At 36.7% G+C, this 20,717-nt stretch overlaps 2 protein-coding genes across 5 annotated transcripts; both read right to left on the bottom strand.

Moving 5' to 3' along the window:
• Positions 1–1,268: 1,268 nt before the first annotated feature.
• Positions 1,269–8,156, bottom strand: LOC121968653 (transcription initiation factor IIF subunit alpha-like). Its single transcript, XM_042518960.1, has 9 exons — positions 6,966–8,156; positions 6,631–6,786; positions 5,288–5,439; positions 4,485–5,050; positions 3,609–3,721; positions 2,775–2,900; positions 2,237–2,401; positions 1,955–2,131; positions 1,269–1,574 (listed from the first exon to the last, which is right to left on the bottom strand). The coding sequence occupies exons 1-9, from the start codon at positions 7,134–7,136 to the stop codon at positions 1,485–1,487; spliced, it is 1,716 nt and encodes a 571-aa protein (XP_042374894.1). The 5' UTR covers positions 7,137–8,156; the 3' UTR covers positions 1,269–1,484.
• An 829-nt stretch (positions 8,157–8,985) lies between these two features.
• On the bottom strand, positions 8,986–19,437 carry LOC121967882. 4 transcript variants are annotated; one of them, XR_006107873.1, is made up of 14 exons: positions 19,083–19,437; positions 18,802–18,988; positions 18,413–18,485; positions 17,152–17,293; positions 16,401–16,510; positions 13,708–13,839; positions 13,495–13,633; positions 13,282–13,425; positions 12,337–12,497; positions 11,987–12,061; positions 11,690–11,840; positions 11,044–11,313; positions 9,561–9,880; positions 8,986–9,443 (listed from the first exon to the last, which is right to left on the bottom strand). XR_006107873.1 is itself a non-coding variant. In XM_042518390.1 (13 exons), the coding sequence occupies exons 1-13, from the start codon at positions 19,347–19,349 to the stop codon at positions 9,734–9,736; spliced, it is 1,998 nt and encodes a 665-aa protein (XP_042374324.1). In that variant the 5' UTR covers positions 19,350–19,437; the 3' UTR covers positions 8,986–9,733. The 4 variants fall into 4 exon arrangements, 2 of the variants coding, with proteins under 2 accessions (XP_042374324.1, XP_042374325.1); XR_006107872.1 differs by having other exon boundaries at positions 9,523–9,880; XM_042518390.1 differs by having other exon boundaries at positions 8,986–9,880.
• Between the last annotated feature and the right edge of the window lie 1,280 nt (positions 19,438–20,717).

Below are 20,717 nucleotides of genomic sequence, written 5' to 3' on the forward strand. Positions count from 1 at the left end.
CTAGAGACATTAGATTGCAACCATTTCAGGTTTTATGAATTTCTTAGGCGGTAAGGAGTCCAACGATGTCCTCCATTGATTATTTCGGCTTCTCTAAAAGTGTTAAAATATTATCAAAAAAACCAACTAAATTCTAAACGCTATGGACTTGATATGAGGAGGTAAATTGCTTCTCCCACCCCTCCTGCTAGCACCCACCCCTTCTCTCCCCTTTTAAATTACCTTTATACCCTCAATTCTTTAAAATAATAAGTTTTTTTACACCACCAAACATGTCGGGAGCAGAATTTGATAGCCAATATATTATTCTCATTGAATTGGTTCGAGCCGTAGACATCAGAAATATATTGGATAGACTTTATGCCTTTGGAAATTGTCATCGCATCAATGTACAATCTTGTTCTGTATACATTTGGTGAGAATGGTAGGAGTTGTTTTACTTACTTGTCATTAAGAACTCCTCCAGTTCAAAACTAGGAGCGTCGAGAAATAGCTATTGCTCATGTTGGTAATCACTTCATGCAAGTTTTCTTACATCCTCATTACCCTGTGCCACCCATTCCAACGTGGTAGTGACAACATTCATCGTACGAAGTTAAAAGATGGGTCATTCGTTATTGGACACATGTTCATTTATGGTACGAAATAATAAGTATATCATTAAACGCATCGGGAGCAAAATTTGAAAGCAATATTGATTAAAATTTCTATTTTTATATATTTTTGTGTATTTTTTTATATTATTACATGTACTCTCCATTTGAAAAAAAATATTTATTTGTAAACTATAAATATGTTTATCATTTCTTGTTAATATTTTTGTTAGTTTTATATATATAATTTTTATTTTGGTCCATATTTTTATATTTTTAAATTTTTTACAAATAATAACTCCTAAAATCTACCATAAAAAATAAATAAAAATTACAAACATATAATAAAAAATTATTCAAAAAGAATAAAATTGATAAAAAAATAAAAAAATGATTAACAAAAAAAATTAAAACCAATAAAAACTTAAAAAAAAAACAAAACTTAAAAACAAAACTTTTTAAAAAAACGTGGGCAGGAGAAGAAGGAGAAGGGTAAAAAATCAATGTAGACCGGGAGGGGAGGATGTAAGGAAGTTAGGAAAAATAGTTCTCTATGAGGAGAGAGGAGGTTAGGGGAGGAAAGATAAGAGATGTTGCATGCATAGGAGAGGAAAAAGAAAAGAAAAAAAATATGACAGAGTAAAGAGAAGCAGAAAAAATTAGACTTGTGAGGAGTAAAATAGTAAAGTAGTGTGTGCTTTTGGTTAATTCGGAAATCTACATATACCTTTTGGTAAATCGTCTAAAAAAAATATAACAAGTCAAATAAAAAGAGCTATACTACTCGGCATGCAAACCAGAAATGATCAATTCGTCTCATACTACCGCGCTATCTAAAGATTTTTCGATGCTTCATTGTGTACTATTCTGCTTGAGCCATGGAATACAGAACTACTTGTCTCTAAGCACAATGTAGATATGACCATTGACCTTCCGTAACTTGGATATTCTCTTGAGAATCTCAGCAAAGGCGTGCCTTTCCTGTAAACATAAGAGAATGAAAACGCCAATTGATTAGTTTAGCAAAGAGAAGGTTTTTGTTACTAGTTTCCAGAAGTTGGCTGATGCCATAGTTATCACAGTATTATAGATAAATAATGCATGATTACACAAAACTGAAGCAGAGTTCTTAATTTTGATGCTTTCTAAGCATTATCTTCAATGCTTGGAAGTGTAGGTCACTTGGAACAATAACAGCTCTGAAGTTAAGTAGCAAGTTAAGTAATGCATGATCAATTCGTCTCTTAATTTTGATGCCTTCAAAGCATTATACTCATTCTAGATTCAAAATTGCTAGTGTGAATTTTAATGTGTTTACAGCAAGTTAAGTAGCTGCTTTTAAGAAACAGAATGCAAAGTACCTCTGAAGTTTTCACTCTGGGTTTGAATTTTGCAGCTAAATCCCGTAACTTCACAGGTTCAGCAGCAACAATAACAGCAGCTCTAATATCCTCCTCAGTAACTGCTTCTGTAGATGGTGGTTTAGTCGACACACTAGGTTTATATGAATTCATAACAGCCTCAGCTTTAACAATTGTCTGCCAAAAAAAAAAAAAGAAAAGAGTAACAAGTAGTTGGTAAGAATAAATGCTAGCATCACAAGAATCATAGAAGAAAACTCAGGTGTAGAATTAAATGCATACATTTTCCGTCTTCACGGGTAGAGAATCATTTCTGTTCTCATCGTCACTACTGTGTTCGCTCTTTGCTTTTGATTCAGCAGGAGTGGAGCAGCCAGATCCAGAGGGCTGTGCTGCATTAGTGGGACTAGTTTCGGCTGGTTCATCCTTAGGAGCATCTTTATCATCCTAGACATTAAAGATGATCTCAAGAATTCGACTCTGAACAATAGCATAATCCAACTTCAATAGCATTAATCTATGTTAATAGTGAATCAAAGTCGATAAATATCTTACAATTTCCTAGCGATTGAAAGAACAGCCAGAGGGCTAGAATGAGTAGATTCGGATATTTGAATTGAGAAAAAAGTTAGCTACTAACACAGTGATTCAAGTATCCAAGTAGGTTGTCAACTATTAATAATATATCATGCAAATCAGTTAGCAATGCATGCAAAAACAACTTCACCAAGTTCTAACTATTGACCTTTACATAAAAAATCTTGTCAAGTTACATGTGTTTGAATATAAATTGCAAGTGGATTAAGAGAACTGCACTTACATCCTCATCTTCTTCCTCCTCCTCACCCTTGAATTCATTTAATATAGCAGCTTTTATAAGCAGTTGTTTCATTTCCTTCCCTGATTTACTCAGTGTACAATTTTCTTCATCTTCATCTTCCTCATCCTGAGAACATTCCAAACAGAAAACCAGTGTAATTCTCCAGAGAATTTCCTATACCATCAACAAATAGGATATGTGCATCTAAGTTAATGAAAAGCAAGGAATACGAGCTTCTTAACTATACTAAACAAGTAAAAACACCAATTGCATGGCATTTTGTGCATGCATGTATGGGGCACGTATACAAAAATACAACTAGGATTATCAGACCTAATCTAACAAAAATGAAAATAAATAAAAGTAAAATGAACGACCAATATCATGGCTGCAGCATTATGTCAGACTGAATGCTGATCTGTGAAGCATTAAGAGAGCAAAGAGTATATACAACAACAAGGATCGAAGTACATTAACAAGTTCAAATCATTAAAGCAGCAAGATTTCAGGTGAAGTGGTAATTTATACACAATAGCAGCAAAATATCTCATAAAAAAAAACACATAAAAAAACTGAGGAACCGCCACATTAATGGCCCTACGTCATATGGAGGGAGGTTCAACGTGAGCACATGGGGTAGCGCATGGCAAGGTGTATGCGGGTGATAATATCCCTGGGATTCGACCCTTGCCCAATCCGGACATAATACTATGCGCTTATCATTTATGAAATCTAAAGATTCATATAAAAGGATCCAATATTCCATGAGAACAATGCATACTAGCTAGATCAAAGACCATAACTTTCTTTTTCAAAATATTTTACATAATATACCTGCTTAATTTCAGGTGGAGTAGGAATAGGATCTAATTCCTCTCTTTCCCCTGGATCAATACCAACAGCTTCATCATCATCTGTGAAGGTCTGTTCGTGTTCCCAGTCATCACCTAAAGATGCAAATCTTCAGCACTAACTTCAGGAATGACCAAGTATAAATCAACATATTCAATGATATTGGGTATTCAATAGCATTGGGTGATACTGACAGGCACCAATATACAGCTTTTTTAGAAAGAAATTTTATAAACTCTAGCAAATTTAAATGTGTGATAATCAGCATAAGCTGGAGCCAAGGAGATAAGATATCATCATTACATCAAGGATAAGTAGTAAAAAAGCTGATCTTCATTGTGAGTTAAAAGTGTCATCAGAAGGCAATCAATTCCAGGTAATGAAAGTCTTACTAGTTATGAAAGACTTGCTACTTGAAGAATTTTCAAAAGCATTAGGTACATGGGAGCCATACTGATTCATGTTGGATATAAGGCAAAGAGGTGTGGATTTGATGTAACCTTTATAACTATTGAACGCCTAAGAATATATGTTGGATGAAATAATCTGTAATTACTAATCAGAGTCCGACTTGGTCCAAGCATTTCTTCATCACAAGTTTACTTGAGACTACCACCTTGATTTGTTTGTTAAATGAACAATCTCAGATTCTATGATACCTTATATTCATGATATGATACCCAATATTGTAACCACAAAAAGTAAATGACAAGAGAGAAGAAATATATTTTAAGTCTCACTATAACCAAAAGCACAACTATAACATCTTCTCAACCTCATAAATTAGAAAGTATGAAGTGGCATCTACTAAAATCACAAGCAACAAAACAAGCCAGAAATCACCATACTATGACCCACCTTTTTCGATGTCGTCGTCATCATCTAGATTAAAATCACCTCCTTTACCACCTTCTTCATCATTATCAACACCCAATTTGTCACGTGTGAACCTGTTCTTTCTTGTTTCCCATTCTTTCTCATCTTCATCACCCTTGTCAGAATGATGTCCTTCATCATCATCAACACCCAATTTGTTACCTGCGAACCTGTTCTTTCTTGTTTCCCATTCTTCCTCATCTTCATCACCCTTGTCAGAATGATCTCCTTCATCATCATCAACACCCAATTTGTTACGTGCGAACCTGTTCTTTCTTGTTTCCCATTCTTCCTCATCTTCATCACCCTTGTCAGAATGATCTCCTTCATCATTGCTCTTCCATTTCTTTACTTGACTGCCTTCGTCAGCCTCAGCTTTGCTTATACCTTCGTTCTTCTTTACTTCACGAAAAGAAGCAGCACCACTAGTTGTCGTCTTCATCATCCACCTCCCATGTCCAGTTGCATTGTGCCTCCTTTTATTCATTATTTCTTCAGCCTCTTCCAAAGTAAGTTGCTTGCCTTGTGCAATTTTTCTGAAATTGTACCTATAAATACATACAAATTCCCAAGTTTCATCTGAGTAGGGACCACCAAGCATGTTCTAAAAATCCACTTTGAATGCAGTAGTTGGCGTGGGATAAGGGCAGACCAAGCAAATGAACAATGCGATGTAATTTAACTTGCAAAAGAAGTTAAACTAACCAAAAAAAGAAAGAAAAATGGTAACTGAGAAAAGTCAAGAAGATGAAAGAGAACTAAACAAATCATCCTACGACTCATACCTGGAACCATCTGGAACAGCAAAAGCAAAACAATCCCTCCCATGCACCTTTAACAGATAACGAGTAGCAGTCGAAGATTGTGGGCCCTCCACTTGACCCTGATACTGATGATGGCCAGTCTCATCTTCCAATATCCATGGTTTATTCTCGTTCTTCTCATGCACAATTACAATGAAATTCCATATCAAGAAAATAATAGTATCCCATAGGAATAAGACAAAAAATATCAAAAATATTAGACAAACTTAAAGGTGTAATGTGCAAATCTAGAATCTCATTCAGAGACTTCATTCACAGTAGTCCAATGAAAGAACTAAGAGATCCAAAACAAATGTGATAAACTGTCTTAACTTCTCTCATGTCATTATCTTACACTAGATCCCGCCAAACAATGACACTGACATATATGTAAGTAAATCTAGTTTTTTAACTATACTGCATATATTATGCCAAACCAGAAGAATGTCTAAAAGAGAGAAGTCTCAAAATGTTGGATGCACTTGACTAGCATAGATGCATAGTAGAATGGATTCATGATCTTATAGTAGAGTATGTATAGGTAGATAGATAAGTTAACCACATAATATGACAATGCAAGATCATTGACAAACTACTAAAAGAATGACATAGATATCAACTACTAACTGCACGGGCTCTGTTCTACTTCATCTTCTTAGCACCTGTGTGTAAGCTATTAAATACCACAAGCAAAAGCAACGGATATAAACTCTCCTTGGATTAGAATGGAAAAAGGAGAGAAGAGGAGAGGAGAGTTCGGGTTGACTATGTAAGAGGGTTCATTTTCTCTGGAAGTGAAATAAACATAAAGGGTAAATCAATGAAGTCGAAAGACAGAATTTCCTGTAAGGATTTTTTTTTTTTCCAATAAGCACTGCGTAGATTTTCTTGATCTCATATTCGGTGCTTTAATATACTCCGGCTAGCATGCCTCTATGCACTCTCCAGTTGCATTGGTGCTGTGCCTTCATGGCTATTTAGTGGATATAAATATACATATAATTTCATGCTTAACCAAACTGATTGAATAGTATAGTCAATAACTAGGTATAGCTGCATATGTGGTTTTCCAAATGTTCAATTTTAATTGTTAAATATTTAGATTAGAAAATCATTTTGACTAAGAGACAATAAAAGCCTAGTCTTCAAATACCAAAGAAAATAAGCTAGGACCAAGGACTTAAGACAATTAGAATCGATACTTAGGCTCCTTGACCATGATTGCTTTACGCTATCCATCAAACAGCAGTAATACACATTTTCAAGAACAAGAAGAAATAACCAAGCCAAGTAGGGAGAAAAGGCCTGGTGATGCATAAACATACCTCCACAATGTCAGTTAGTTGACGTTCTTGAAGACCTTCTGTGTCAAGAGACCACCTATTTTCTGCACTATTCTTTGAAAATGGAGGCAAGCCAGAGGGGAACCTTCCAATATGGAAATCCTCATCAGTGTTGGCCATTGGCTGTACGTTGTACTCCTAAGTAGGAGAAGACAAAAAGTTAAAATTGAAGAAAGAGGGAGCACGAAATCAACCAGTGAAAAGTAATAATCAGAAAGCACTTTGTTATTCTCTAAGGAGCTAATCTTCGTACTCGCTGAGAACCGAGAGAATCCGAAAAACAAAAAATTGGGTCCTAAAAAGGATCAAACCCTCACCTGGATCAATTTAGTAATCAAGGCGCCACATAGACGGCAGCGGCCGCGATTTGCCGCCATGCCCTTGCCGCATTCGAGACACAGCGTCATGTGCTTGCAATTGCTCCCATAGAGGTCGGACGTCGAGTGACACCGGTCGCAGCACGGCCTCAGCACCCAATCGAGACTCATGGCAGCGCGCTGAAGGAAAGAAAGACGGAGCCGGGCTCGGCTCTCTTCAAGATCGCTAATCTTGTTGGTTGTTGAGAAAGAACAAAAACCGCCTAATTGGAGGTCGGCTCGGAAGAATTCAGCAAAGAAAGAGGCCTGCTCGACCAAGGACACAGTAGAACCGGAAAGACTTTGAAGCAGAGGAGAGGTCAGAGAAGTTGCTGTATTTATAGGGGAAAGATCTGATGCCGGACGCGAAAATTTCCAAAAAAACCGATTCGTTAAACTGGTTTTGGTTGTTTTCACTCAAAGATTATTTTATTTTAGCATCTATAATTTGCTGGCTTTTTAGAAATGCCCTCGATAGTTATAAAATTATCATTTTACGGCTGGTAATTTTAATTGGTTGTTTAAATACTTCGCCTGCGAACGGTTCGACGATGTGCCTCCGGTAATTTTTAAATTGGCTGTTTAAATACCTCTGTAGTAGCCTAGGACCGATCCGGTGCGATTGATGACGCCTGACAAGAGTTCGAGGCTATGCCAAGCTGAGACGCCATCGCGAGGAACGCCATGATCGCCGGGCGCTCGCAGGTCGGTCGGTCGGTCGATCGAGAGAGGCGCTGCAGCCGTTCTCGTCCATGCAGTCGTAAGGCCTGAGAGTCTTCTGGACCAGGACCAGGGGAAGTGGGTGCAGTCGGTCCTCGCTGTGTGCCTACCGAATTCATAGGAAAATCGAGTTGGCAAGTATGCTATGAGAAAGCTATGAGCTGAAAAGGAGTTACGATGCGAGTGAGTCGAGTCAATGGATCAAAGGGTGTACGGAAGGAGCCAGGCTGCGGTGCAATGAAGGTCGGCGGCAAGGTCCATGACTTCTTTGTTGGGATTAGCTGGGTATGCTTCTAACACAAATGAGGTGATGCCCGATGTTGAAGAAGAGGATGCTCGACGCTGGCACAGTGAGAGGTTGGCCACTGCATTTGGGTTGATTGATGTTGGATGAAGGCGTCCGCATCAGGATCGTGAAGAGCTTGAGAGTGCGTTGGGATTGCCATGCCATGTGCAAGTAACTAGGACATCACCAACCGTTAATTTGTAAGGCGCTTTTGCTCGTTTAATGAGGCTGACATGCAAAAGATGCATTGAAGCTAATGAAATGAAAGTACGAAATAAGGATATGATTTTTGCCTACAAACAACAGAGGATTTATATTGTTTCGAAGTGCACAAGCATTCAGTTCAGTTTGATAACTAAACGCTGCATGCTTCAAGCTTCAAGCTTCTTCAGCAATTAATTCAAATAGACTAGCAAGTTGGCCAGCAAACCACAATCCACGACACTGATCTCACCCTTGTAAAGCATGGCGGTAGAATACCCCATTCTTCCCCTGGATATTCCACTGGTTCATCTTCCATATGCCACCTACAAGCACACCAACAGCCATGCTGACAGTAATTTCTCTTACCACGTTAGGTCTCTTCAGGGCTGGATGAACAACCTTTCCCGCGATCGGTTGCTGAATTGCTGCAAGGCATGAGATGAAATTATCTTAATATTGAAACGCACTATACTTGAGAGTACTAACAATATGAAGTGCCAAAGAGTGGAGAAATCCAGCAAGGATACAAAAACAAAGAATTCAAAGGCAAGAATCCAACCGCAGTTCACATCTTGCATGAGGGCATATAAACCCTAATTATGATTGGCAGTGCTTCACCGGAAAAAAAAAAAAAAAAGAGGAGATTGGAGATAAGTAATATCACCCAGATTTTTAGATGGAGAAATGAAATGATGGAGCAGGGAGCTGAAGAACCCTTCAGAAGGGAAAACTATAACCACTACTTGATGCTGTAACGCTGACCAGGATGTATACCAGGCGGCAACCCACTTATGTTTATTTAAATCAATCGGCTAAATATAACTTAATAGTTAGTCTTTTAAATGTTGTTGGAGAGCAATATATATTCCATACGAGCTCTATGCCAACACCTCCGTCCGTTTTAAATAAATGCTATAACCAATCCGCAGAAGTTGACTTCTGCAAGTTTACATAACCCTATACATAGTGCACCATACAAAATCACTCGATCGTTTTCAGGAAAAAACTGAGTCGACATTAATACTACTGTAAGAACATCAGTGAGAACTTCAATCCATGGCACACATTTGCAATCCACTAGATTGATGGTGAGCATACCTTGCTGACTAGTTCTATGCATTTTCCCACTGTCTACCAACACCAGCAAGTCACGTAATATAACTTATTTCAGATAGCAAAGAATCCATGGCAGAACGGCCGGATACCTCAGCTTGCTCTGATGATGCACTCTGCAATAAAAGACCTCAAAAAACTGAGAAACTAGGTTGCCAAAGGATAATTAATAGGCATCACTTGGGGTCTATTTACTTGGATGGAAAGTTAGGAGACAGAGGACACAAAATTACATATGTAGCTCCATCATTGATTGCATCTTTGATGTCACTTTCCCTTCTCCCCTTCATATTTGCCATCCAAGTAACAGAGTTTAGAGGCAAGAACTCACCCCAAAGGGCACAGCTACATTTCATAACCATTTACACTTTTCACTAATCTATTATCGATGATTAGCAGCGACAACTCATTCACATTTTTGAGCTCGTACCACCTCAAAGATCACATCACCATGCAGATCTACAGAAGACCCATTGGTGTCCCTTCTGCAATTTACGACAGCAACAATGAGCCTCTCACCTGTCAGTGTGCAAAGGTACATAGCCTGTTCAACCTACACATTGCAGAGATCATATCACATCAACTACGAATAGAGACAAGGCTAATTACCATGACACGAACAAAAAGAATATAAGTGATATAGGCTAGCACAAAGTAACCAGTAATATGATGTGTCTTCTGAAATTGAGGACAGTGATATGTTTTTGCAACTACTGTTAATAATAAACATAATGAAAAGGTAGAGAATAAACAAGTACTAGTGATAGAATATCTTCCAGCTGGAACTCTCCTGCATGATAATTTTACAAAAATGATACTCCTAGAAACTGCTAGTCGAGTGGTAAGATACATGGTAACTAGCAAATCAAACAAATCTATGCTACCAACATCTCATAGTGCAGCAACACTGGATGGCAAATGCTCAAGAAAGTCTTTCAGAATTTAACTTTCAGATCATTGAGGAGCCATTGAGAGCATGAATCCTAAAGGTTTGTCCACATAGATTTATCAAAATCATCCATGGATAAACAGACCCTGCAAATGTTATATAATTCAGGATAGCATGATCAACCACAGGTGTAGCCGAGTTTTAATGTAATTTTTGCCCCAACAGGTGTAGCCGAGTTAGTACTCGGGTGGCAAAGTTGTTTCATTGGGCAAGGGTCGATTCCCATGGGATTCATTCCCTTGAGGATCAAATGCCCTCCCACCTAAAGCTGCTTAGTACCATGATTTAGCTCCCTCCATTTCATTGTGGGGCCGGCAATGAGGGGTGCTCGGAATGAGGGAAATCACCTTTTACTTCATTCAAGGCTAGCATGATCAACCAACAATGCACTGAGCCTAGAGAGCATTCCCTTTGATAGATGTTGATTGGCAGGCAAGTAGGCATCTAATTAACATTGATGTCATAACGGCACAATGCATATGTTTTAGATCACAGTTCCAGTTATAGGGTCAGCTACATAGATCATACTCCTTAATTGAACTCTCTATACAAGGCTATATTTAAATTAAAATTAAATTGGAAAATGAATTTTGCAAGATGATCTCAATGTATTGTTCTGAAAAGTTAGTTTCCTTCTGCTTTCTAAAGTTTAAATCCTTTTTCTTATGGACAATGATAAGGTGTATGCCAATGCCACCAAAAAAACTAACAAATAGAATACTTCCAAGACAGCTGATAAAAATATTTGCTGAATTAACAGATTATACCACAGGTAGCTGAATATATTCATCTGGGGTGATCTGCAGCAACTCTGTAGCAGTTTGGCATGTACACCATACACACAACCGACCAGTTTCATCACCTAGTGTTACTTTCAATTGAAAGTTATCAAGAATTTCACCATCACATTCCAAGTGACAGAAACTACAAATCAAGGATCCATCTGATGACTCGCTCACAGGATATCCACAACTGGCATGAGATTTTATCAAGCAAACATCATGATGCTCAATACTGACGACACTGGTGTGACATATCTGCCAATAAAAGACCAATCAGCAAATATCATTCAAATTTTGAAAGAAGAAAATTCATAACAAGAATATATACATAGTCAAACTTTAAGTCTAACAGAGCTTCATGACATTTTACAAAACATCCCTTAAGTAACCCAACTGCCTAAACTCGAGATACATGCTCTACACAATAGTGAAGAAACATGGTAGCAGTCAAGTAAGCATCCAAGAATCAGCAAAAAGAAACTTCCGCTTGAACAAAAATTATCAAATGCTTTCAGCTTCTTGTAAGACATTCTTCAACATAATCTTCTAAACTAATATTAAAAACAGAACAAGAATTTAAATCTGTGAAAGTTTAATGTAAAGCATGAAACAAAAGGTTATAGATACTTACAATACTTACATGTGTCTTTGTCTCTGTCAATTTAGAGATATCAGCTATACAAGATGACTTGTGAAGGCACGATGAGTTCAATAATGCTGGCAAGCAGCTTAGGTTTACTAAAGTATTCCCTACATCCTTCTCAAACCATGATACTTCCAGCCTGAAAAAGGAAAAAAAAAAAATGATTGCCCAAAAAGATGATATTTGATTGAGAATATATGTTCAAGATAAGGATCACTTGATCTTTCATGGAAAAAGTAAGCATGAATGGATAAAAATAACTACAGAAACTATTGGAGTTCTCACTTCTTGTCTGCATTCAGAGAACAAGTCAAGGCTGAGATGAATACTGAATGACCTATTCCAAGATGTCCAAGTGACCTGAAAAAAAGAGTGTTAAATTATAATGCAATATAGAAATTGAAAATTAAATGAAACAAACAGATCTTAGCATTTCTAACGCTGGAATAACTAGAGAAAAAGTTTTAATGATACATTTACTTGTGATTATTAGATGGTATAGGCTATAGAATATTAACCTGCAGAGCAGATAAACAGGTACAAACAAATTTTGGTGATCTAAAGTCAGCTGAAAAACCCATAGAATCTTTAATTAATTAAGAAAAATAAGAACGACACTGTTTAAGGATAGTCACCAAGATCTAACAAAGTGCAGTTTTGCCACAATTGCTCCAGTTGTATCTTCAAGCTTTACTCTGAATATAGTTTCTAAGCTGTTTACTTCCCTGTTGATGTATCTAACAACACCATAGATACTGACCCCAGTCATTTTATCTCGGAGTTCAGCAACAAGTAACTGCAGTAGTCACAATGACGCTAATTAAGAAAATAAAAAAAAAATACTGATGAACAAAGAAAATATCATTTGCTAAAGACAGAACAATATTTTAGATAAATTATGCTTACATTGAGCAAAAAGCATGATTTCCAAAAGGGAACAATTGTGAAAAAAATATCTATCATTTGCTAAAAGATTCTTTTTCATCCATGATATACAGGGAATTTTAGACTTTAGAGTAAATGTGAAATTTGATTTCGGAAACTAGCAAGATTCATTTCCAAATTTGACATTGTTATACCATATTGTGTCATGCAAATAGTTCATTAGATAATAGGATCATTTATGTATAGTAGTGGCCAAATGTAACTTCTGTCCAATGGTTCATTTGTATGATCTTTGTAAATTTGGCTATGTCAAAAATTATATTTCTCCTAGCGGAACACAAAATAATGCAATTGAACAAGTGATCTATTGGTAGAATCAGGCAATTTGAGCAAGATATGATAAAATGAAGGAGAAACAACATCAGTTTAGTGACGAAGCCATGACAATCATAAATCAGAAAGTGTGTAGCTTACTAAATATGATAGGCATATAACAGAAAATTGTTGTTCACCAACCATCTGTGACAACATGCTATAATATTAAGCATTTAATTGCATATTCTCAAGGTCATTTTGTAAACCTTATACTCAGAACTCAATCAGAATTTGCATCATCATGCATGTACAGGGCTTCTAGTAATTTAAGTAGTGGTGCAGAAATACATAAGCACTAAAAGCTAAGAAAGGATACATACTTGAAGAGGATAGTTCTTGAAGTCAACTGACCCTTGTGAATCTAGTGGTAGCATAACTTGAGAAACATTAAGCCCTTGGTTTTGACATAATGTGCTTGACAATTTTGGCCCTGGACTCCTCAGTTGTGTGGAAGAAATTAGTACCTAGTATATTAAATGACAAATCATCAAAACCAAGAAACATGATTGGCATATTTCATAAGTATAACCTACTTGTTCCTCCTGTTGCGTGAATGGAACCATATATATCCGAGTGGCACTTCCAAATTCAAGACATAATTCTTGACTGGTAATGTTGGCGTCGTCAATGTGAGCAATAAAAGGTTTGTCTAAAGCAAGCATACTTCCGGGACTGAAAATTTTCTAAAAATGTTGGTGAATGCTACACAAGTACACCATAACGACTAAATTTAGCAAACTGTTTACCTAAGAACATTGGCAAGGAGAACTTGATCACCCCATAACACAAACCTTATCTTGACACCTTCACTATCAACTAAAGTGACCCCTTTCGTCTCCACACCTCTAAAACTTTCCAAGGAACCAATTGAACCAATTCTGAAAAGGAAGGAAGAAAGAGCATTTGAAATATAATATGAGATTATTTGGTGACAACCTTATATTTCATCTTCAAATATTCAAAGAATAAAAAACATCACAAAAACAATTCGAGCTTGGCAAACTTCATATAATATATTAGCATGGAGAATAAACTTGAAAGAATTTCCAAAATAATCAATTCAAAAAATATAAACCAAAAGTCCAAATTTTGATGGAAGCTCTAGGTATAGCTGATTTTTTTTTTTTTAATTATAAAAGTTAAAAGTATGATGATTGCTCCTGTCTATGCAACATATATTCCCTTATATGAAATAATTATCCAATAATGAAATCCAACTTATTTCAATCAACAGAATCCAGTTAGCCTCATCACAGATCTGATAAGTCGCTTTGGAGTCCATGAAGATCATTATGTCCAGGCTTGACTTTAGCAGTACTCACTCGGAATACTGACACTTAGATAACTTATTCCTATAAAATTGCTAAGTAAGCCTAATTCGCTATAGACCCACACAAGAGAAGCCGAGATTGAGAGGGCTTGAGAAATTTGTAATGAGGGTGCTTATTATTCTTGAGTTAAGTAAAATTTACAAATGAAGGGAAAATTTACAAGTGAAAGGAGGTATTTATAGCCTCGTCATAGATTTGATAAGTCCTGTTAGAATCAATTTAATCTAACAGTATACATTGCATGTCTAGAAAGTCCTTACAAGATATCTAGATATTTTTATGATAAGAAAATTTTAGAGAAATATCTACAATGTTCTTAAGGAAGAACCCCATAGGCCACACCATGCGCCAAGAAGGTGGACCAAAGAGTGGATCAAGAGCTTCTCTTGAACTTCAAATTTGGTGGACTGTGACACTTAGCTCAGGCAGCACTATAAAAGGGATCTTGATTCTCTATCTTAAGTCTTAACACCAAAGGAAGCATAACCATGACCTGAAAATTATCGGGATCAGGTTGGGGGTTTTCGGGTTTTGCGGGGGTTGACCGGGATTGACCTGAATTTAGGGTTTGATGGGTTTTTTTAAATTAAATCAAATTTTATTTCGAAAATTAAAATGGTTTATGTATATTAATATCAATGTTAGTATGATAATGATGAAGTATTTAGATAAAAGTAAAGAATTATTGGGAAAATATCAAAACAGCAAAACAAAGACTTTTTTATTCAAGTTATTCGGGTTATCTAGGTTCGGGCTTAGGGTTTTCGGATTGTGTTCGGGTTTTGAGTCAGATTCAGGTAGGGATTTTTTTTGTAAAATCTTTGCTTCAACCCTACCCGAACCCACCCAACCCACCCGAATTGACATCCTTAATAAAAACTATAAATTCTATTACATTCAGGACATATTTTCATAATTACTTTTCTATGGAGTTTCTTATCATAATCAAGGCGCATCAAGCATAGATTTTGATCAAACCAAAAGACATTCTACAATTGTGAAACATTTCTTGTTTAAAAAAAAAAATATTGATAATCCCAGTTAGCCTCATTGACTATCTCTGGGGGTGACCGGCCCGGTCCCACGGAAGTTTCCCACCGGCCACTCGGGTAAATCGGAAAGCGCACGCGGCGGCCAACCCAGAATCCTTTAATTACGCCCCCATTTGGAGGAAAAAATCCTACAAATACGCTATAGCTGAGGTTCGAACCGCGGGTGCCTGGGAGACAACCTGGATGTCCTACCGCGGCACTATGGCCCCGGGGACAACATTTCTTGTTTAAAGATTCACCTAATGGAATCCAAGTATTATTTTTTTTTTATTTCGATTTTATTTAAATTGAAATAAATAAATAATAATAATAATAATAATAATAATAATAATAATCCATTAGCTGAATCTTTAAACAAGAAATGTCTCGCAATAGAATGTCTTTTGGTTGGATCAAAATCTATGCCTGGCGCACCTAGATTATGATAAGAAACAATAGCATACCATATACAGTGTATTCATACTAAGACACTTTTTATTAAATTATGTTGGCATTAGATAAAATATGTGCGCATATTTAGCATCCTATATTCCATGTATTCATAATTTCATACTTTTTCTACAAACTCCAATTTAGTATACAAAATGTCTAAATTACTCTAAATTGGTATAAGTTATTGATAATTAAATATACAACCCCTATAATACTTGCTTGCATGTACCTCCATATTTCTCTACCACTTTAGTTGAATATAACTAACTCAATCTAATCTAATATAAGTTAATAGATGTATTATTAGGTGCAATAAAATGTAGTTTATTTTAAATGTGATTTAAAAAGTCAATTATGAACTAATGTGGATATTTCAGAAGTAAAAAAAGTGACACATGGAATATTGGCAAACTAAAGTTAATTTAAAGATCCATAAAATAGCAATATATATATATATATATATATATATATATATATATATATATATATATATATATATTATGATCTTAAGTTTTATAGAGAAAACAACAAAATAAAAAGGCTACCAGAGTATTGGTGAGAGGTTTAGTTAACTAGTACAAGAAAAAAAAACCTAATAAACTGTTCAGTGACAGAATGACTTGCCTTGCATAAAAGGAATAAGAAATGTCATTTTTAAATGCGTCAACTGATATGGATGAGAAAGAGTCCGAACAAAACTGTGCACCAAGCAAAAGTGCATCTTCATCTTGATCCTACAAAATTTAGGGTCCAGTCAGCAAAACAGAAACATAAAATTTATGTTAATTTTTTAATTGATTAAAACCAGGAGTTAGCTAGAGGAGCCTCTTGGCTGAGCATTTCTAAATATCTCTTATTAGCTTTCTTAATTTGCTTTTCCACATCATTTTTAGCCTAGTTGCAAGGGTTGTGTTTGACCTTTATTGCATCTTTCTGCATGCTTGGTAGCAATCATTTTTTTATTACTTATATCAAAAACACTTGTGTCATTTGCTAAGCCATCATTGAAAGTGAGGTCCAAAAGTTTAAGGAAAGTTACAATATTGTCATCTTGCATAGGGTAGCATTCTTAGGGCCTATACTATTTTGTTTCGCTATTATCTATTAGAGCTGTCTAATTACTCATGGATGATAATATTATTTGTTTTAAAAAAAAACAGAATCAACTTTGCTACTACTAATTGCTAGTGACCTCAACACATCCATTTCACTACTTGTAATTTTTCTTGGGAAAATAGGATAAATGAATTAATCAACAATGATACAACAATACTAATCTAGATACAACTCCATCTCTAGCTTACTATGGTAAACTAGAATCAAAGAATCTACCAAATAATATAAAGGCACCAAATAATTGATTTAGTAAGATTACCTCATCCAATAGTACAATGAGATATTCTGTAGGCAAAAGGCGAGGATGACCAGACCCATCCATAGCACTTCGAAGACAACATCCTGTTAGGAAAATCTCACGGCCTTTCTTCAGAATCTGAAACTCCACCAAATCATAATATCTGCAATTAAATTTTTTGCATCACTTCAAAAGCCACCTAGGTGGTGACGTAGACCAAGTGACTGCTTTTTAAAACCATATCTGTTGGATAACCAACTACAGAAATAATTCAATATTTTAAAGAAGAAAAAAATAGCACTTAAATTCAGGGGAAAAAAATGAAATGAAACAAAAGAACTATAGCTATAAATTGGAAGATTAACAGCAGAGGCACAATTTCAGAGAAACACCCCTATGTATGATTGTCATTGCTGTCAAAGACTCAGCCAAGATCAGGTTTGTCATGGATCAATGTATTCAAGAAAAAAAAAAAAAAAGTCCGTGATGTTGTAGCCAATGAAACAAAAAATTGAACTATTGGCTTGACACGATGATAGTTATTGCTATATATTAAATCTACAACCCAAATGTCTATCTTAACAACATGAAAAGTGAAAGTTGAGTTTTCAGTTTCCTTTTTTTCTGGCAAAAGATAGTTTCAGCCACATAAAAAAAGATTTCAGCTTGCCTCTCTTTTGGTGCCATTTCATATTAGCTAAATTGTAGGAGTTACATATATGTTACATGATCCAATTAAAAGCAAAATGAAGAATAGAATTCAAATCCACCACTACGAATTAAAGTAACACTTAATCGCCAAGGTTTGACAATTTGTAGGATACCCGACCTAACACATTGGTTTGCTATATAGTCGGCGAGAGTTCAAATAGTACATGCATGAAACAAGGAGGAAAATTTAACACATTGTCTAACATAGCACTCGTTCCATGCAGAGAACACTAGAATAAATCAATATTATGCTCTCAAAATGAATAGAAAAACTAATCTACAGAAATCTGCTAATTACCATGATGTTATGCTTATCCAAAGCACATGTCAAATCCACAATGTGATGTAACTATTCATTCCTTCAATATTTTTATAAACTATTTGGGGGGAATGATTCTTAGGAAACCATTCCCTCTGTTTAGCACTAGATATGAAGTTATGGCGCTTGTTGGAGCTCAAACCATATAATTCTGCCTATACTGAAAATCATTCTTAAGAATTGGATGCTCAAAAGTTAGCTTCATATATTGGGCAATGAGTAGGCTGTTTATTCTTGTGTTACAAATTTTACCTACGATGTAGATACAGATCAATGGTACATGAGCTCCACATGTCTCCCAAGCTAAGCAAGTATATGTTTGTACCTAGTAAAGATATGATTAAAATGAGATGAGTGCCATGGTATGAAATCTATAAGATCTGAATTATACGGAAGGCCTGTTTTGCCAGTAACAACTAGGTTATACAAAAGCAATATTAGGAAAAATTGAAGAAAGAGGTAATAGATTCACTAATAGTTTCTGCATATACATTCATTCAGAAAGAAGAAACAAAACAAATATTATCCAAGAAACTAAGCGATAATTTAATTCTCTATGAACGCCAACAACGATTCTTAAAGGGAGGGTGCGGAGAAAATTTATATAGTGTGACTGGAAAATTACATCAGTATCACTGTACCTGGAAGAAGGAAAGTGTCTATAACAACGGCCTCAATGACACTGCTTGGAGAGAGGAAGTTCTTCTCATAAATAGAATCAATGGTGACAGTATGTGGTAGCTTCATTCTTTTATGCCTCTTCTCCAGTGGAATTTTCCATTCTAGCTTTTTCTTGGAGGTCATGTATCTCCGCTGCTCAATCCAAGCCTATCCAGCATGTACACAATACAAAATCAGAATGCATCATTCAAAGTAGAAAGGCAAAATCAAGAGAAAGAGCAGGATTTGATTGGTGAACTACCTGGAAGAGATCAGAGAGGAGGATGGCAGGGGTAACACCACTGGAATATGTGACACATGACTTGAGGATTCTCGAGACGACCCAGCTCCAAGGAGGAGCAGATGCGTCTCCACCATCGCAGCCTCCGGCATCAGTATCCTCGTCAAAGTTAGAGGAGAGCATAGATCTGGCGTACTCCACAAACTGTAGGAAAGCATCTTCCTGGTCCTCAGCGGAGGTGGTAGCACCTTTCAATGCGGTTGGGGAGGAGGGATCCGCCATGGACATCGTCAGAGTCCTAGCTATCTTCGCACGAAGTCGCTGCTAGGTTAAGCGGGGAATACGTTATGTTTCAGTTCACTGGCAAAAGTTTGGAAAACCCGAGCCAAGCTTCCGTCGTTCGGCTCTCCGGTTCGCTTGTTGCCGGTTGAACCGGAATAGCAATCTGGCTCACCTGACTTTTTGTAGTTCCCGGTTTAACCGAGTGAACCGAGGAAATTCAAAACTACGTGAGGACGTCGAGGTGGACCCGTGAACAGGTAAATCGGCTAACGGGCTAGTGCCCGGCCCGGTAACCCCGTACCATGAAAGTGAGTTCATTGTTCGATTATGTCAGTTATTTTAGTTGAATTGGATCCGGATCGCACTGCTAAATCGACTCGCATCGGGCACTTGGAAGAGTGTTCTTATTATCCTCGCGGCCAATCCACTTGGAAGTGGCTATGCCTCTCCGCTCCTCTATGTCCCTCTGCTGCAACTCATTCTATTTCGCCTCTTCCATGTAAGTAAGCTTTCCGCCTTTTGTTTTTTTTTAATCTAAGTCGCATGATTTCTATGCTTAAGCATTGAACCCCATCTGAATCGTTGGCTACTGCACTTATTCCTCTTTGAGGAATTTCTACGAACATTTGGCAGCCTTCCGTCTCTGGTATTTTCTTCTTTTTTTTTTTTGCTGTGATAATTTGTGCAGATTTGCTCTTTGTTTTCGCATAAGATCTCTATCACTTGTTCAAAATGCTGTTTTTTGTTCGCTAAAGTTTTTCTGTATTGTTTTTGTTCCTTGATTCGACTTGTATTGATTTTATTTACGCAATATTCGATTGCATTTTAGGCTACGTTTGGTAAAATGTAATTTATCTTACAATGTAATCAAGATTAAAACTGTAACTTGTCTGTTTATGTAATATGAATTATAAAAGATAATAAAGTTTTATAATTTGGATTACAACATCATGTAATTGTTAGACAAAATAATTTGTTGCTGGAGATTTTGGGGAGTTTGTCGAATTTAAATTACACGAAATCAAATTTAACTTATCTGTCGATATGACCTGAGCTGATAATCTCAAGCTATCAGCAGGGACTGGTGTCTGCCAAGTACCTAACGAAGGTTGCACAGTGGTCGAGCGGGCTAGCTCCCGAGCAAGCTTGAGACTGACCGAGCGTAGTGACCAAGCGAGCTTACAAGCGGTCGGGTGAGCAGAGAGACCGAACGAGTTGAAGGTCGGTCGGGCAGCTTAGCCGAGCGAGCTTGGCGATCAAGTGCCGAGAGAGATCAAGGTCGGTCAGGCAGATAGATCGAGCAAAGCAGCCAAGTGGTCAATTGGGCAGAGCAACAAATCGACAAACCGAGCGAAAGGGTGAACTGGAGGTCGG

Source organism: Zingiber officinale, chromosome 3B (assembly GCF_018446385.1).
Source record: "Zingiber officinale cultivar Zhangliang chromosome 3B, Zo_v1.1, whole genome shotgun sequence".
NCBI classification, from domain to species: domain Eukaryota; kingdom Viridiplantae; phylum Streptophyta; class Magnoliopsida; order Zingiberales; family Zingiberaceae; genus Zingiber; species Zingiber officinale.

What these genes read in the sequence shown, in the direction of transcription:
- LOC121968653 (XM_042518960.1), bottom strand. Translation starts at nt 7,136, where the DNA reads ATGAGTCTCGATTGGGTGCTGAGGCCGTGCTGCGACCGGTGTCACTCG. An exon ending in GCTGTTCCAGATGGTTCCAG is followed by an intron (nt 5,051 to 5,287) that starts GTATGAGTCGTA and finishes ATGTATTTATAG; the next exon opens with GTACAATTTCAGAAAAATTG. An exon ending in AGGAGGAAGAAGATGAGGAT is followed by an intron (nt 2,402 to 2,774) that starts GTAAGTGCAGTT and finishes TTTAATGTCTAG; the next exon opens with GATGATAAAGATGCTCCTAA.
- LOC121967882 (XM_042518390.1), bottom strand. Translation starts at nt 19,349, where the DNA reads ATGTCCATGGCGGATCCCTCCTCCCCAACCGCATTGAAAGGTGCTACC. An exon ending in TCACGCAACAGGAGGAACAA is followed by an intron (nt 13,426 to 13,494) that starts GTAGGTTATACT and finishes TTAATATACTAG; the next exon opens with GTACTAATTTCTTCCACACA. An exon ending in CTGCACTTTGTTAGATCTTG is followed by an intron (nt 12,062 to 12,336) that starts GTGACTATCCTT and finishes TCTTTTTTTCAG; the next exon opens with GTCACTTGGACATCTTGGAA.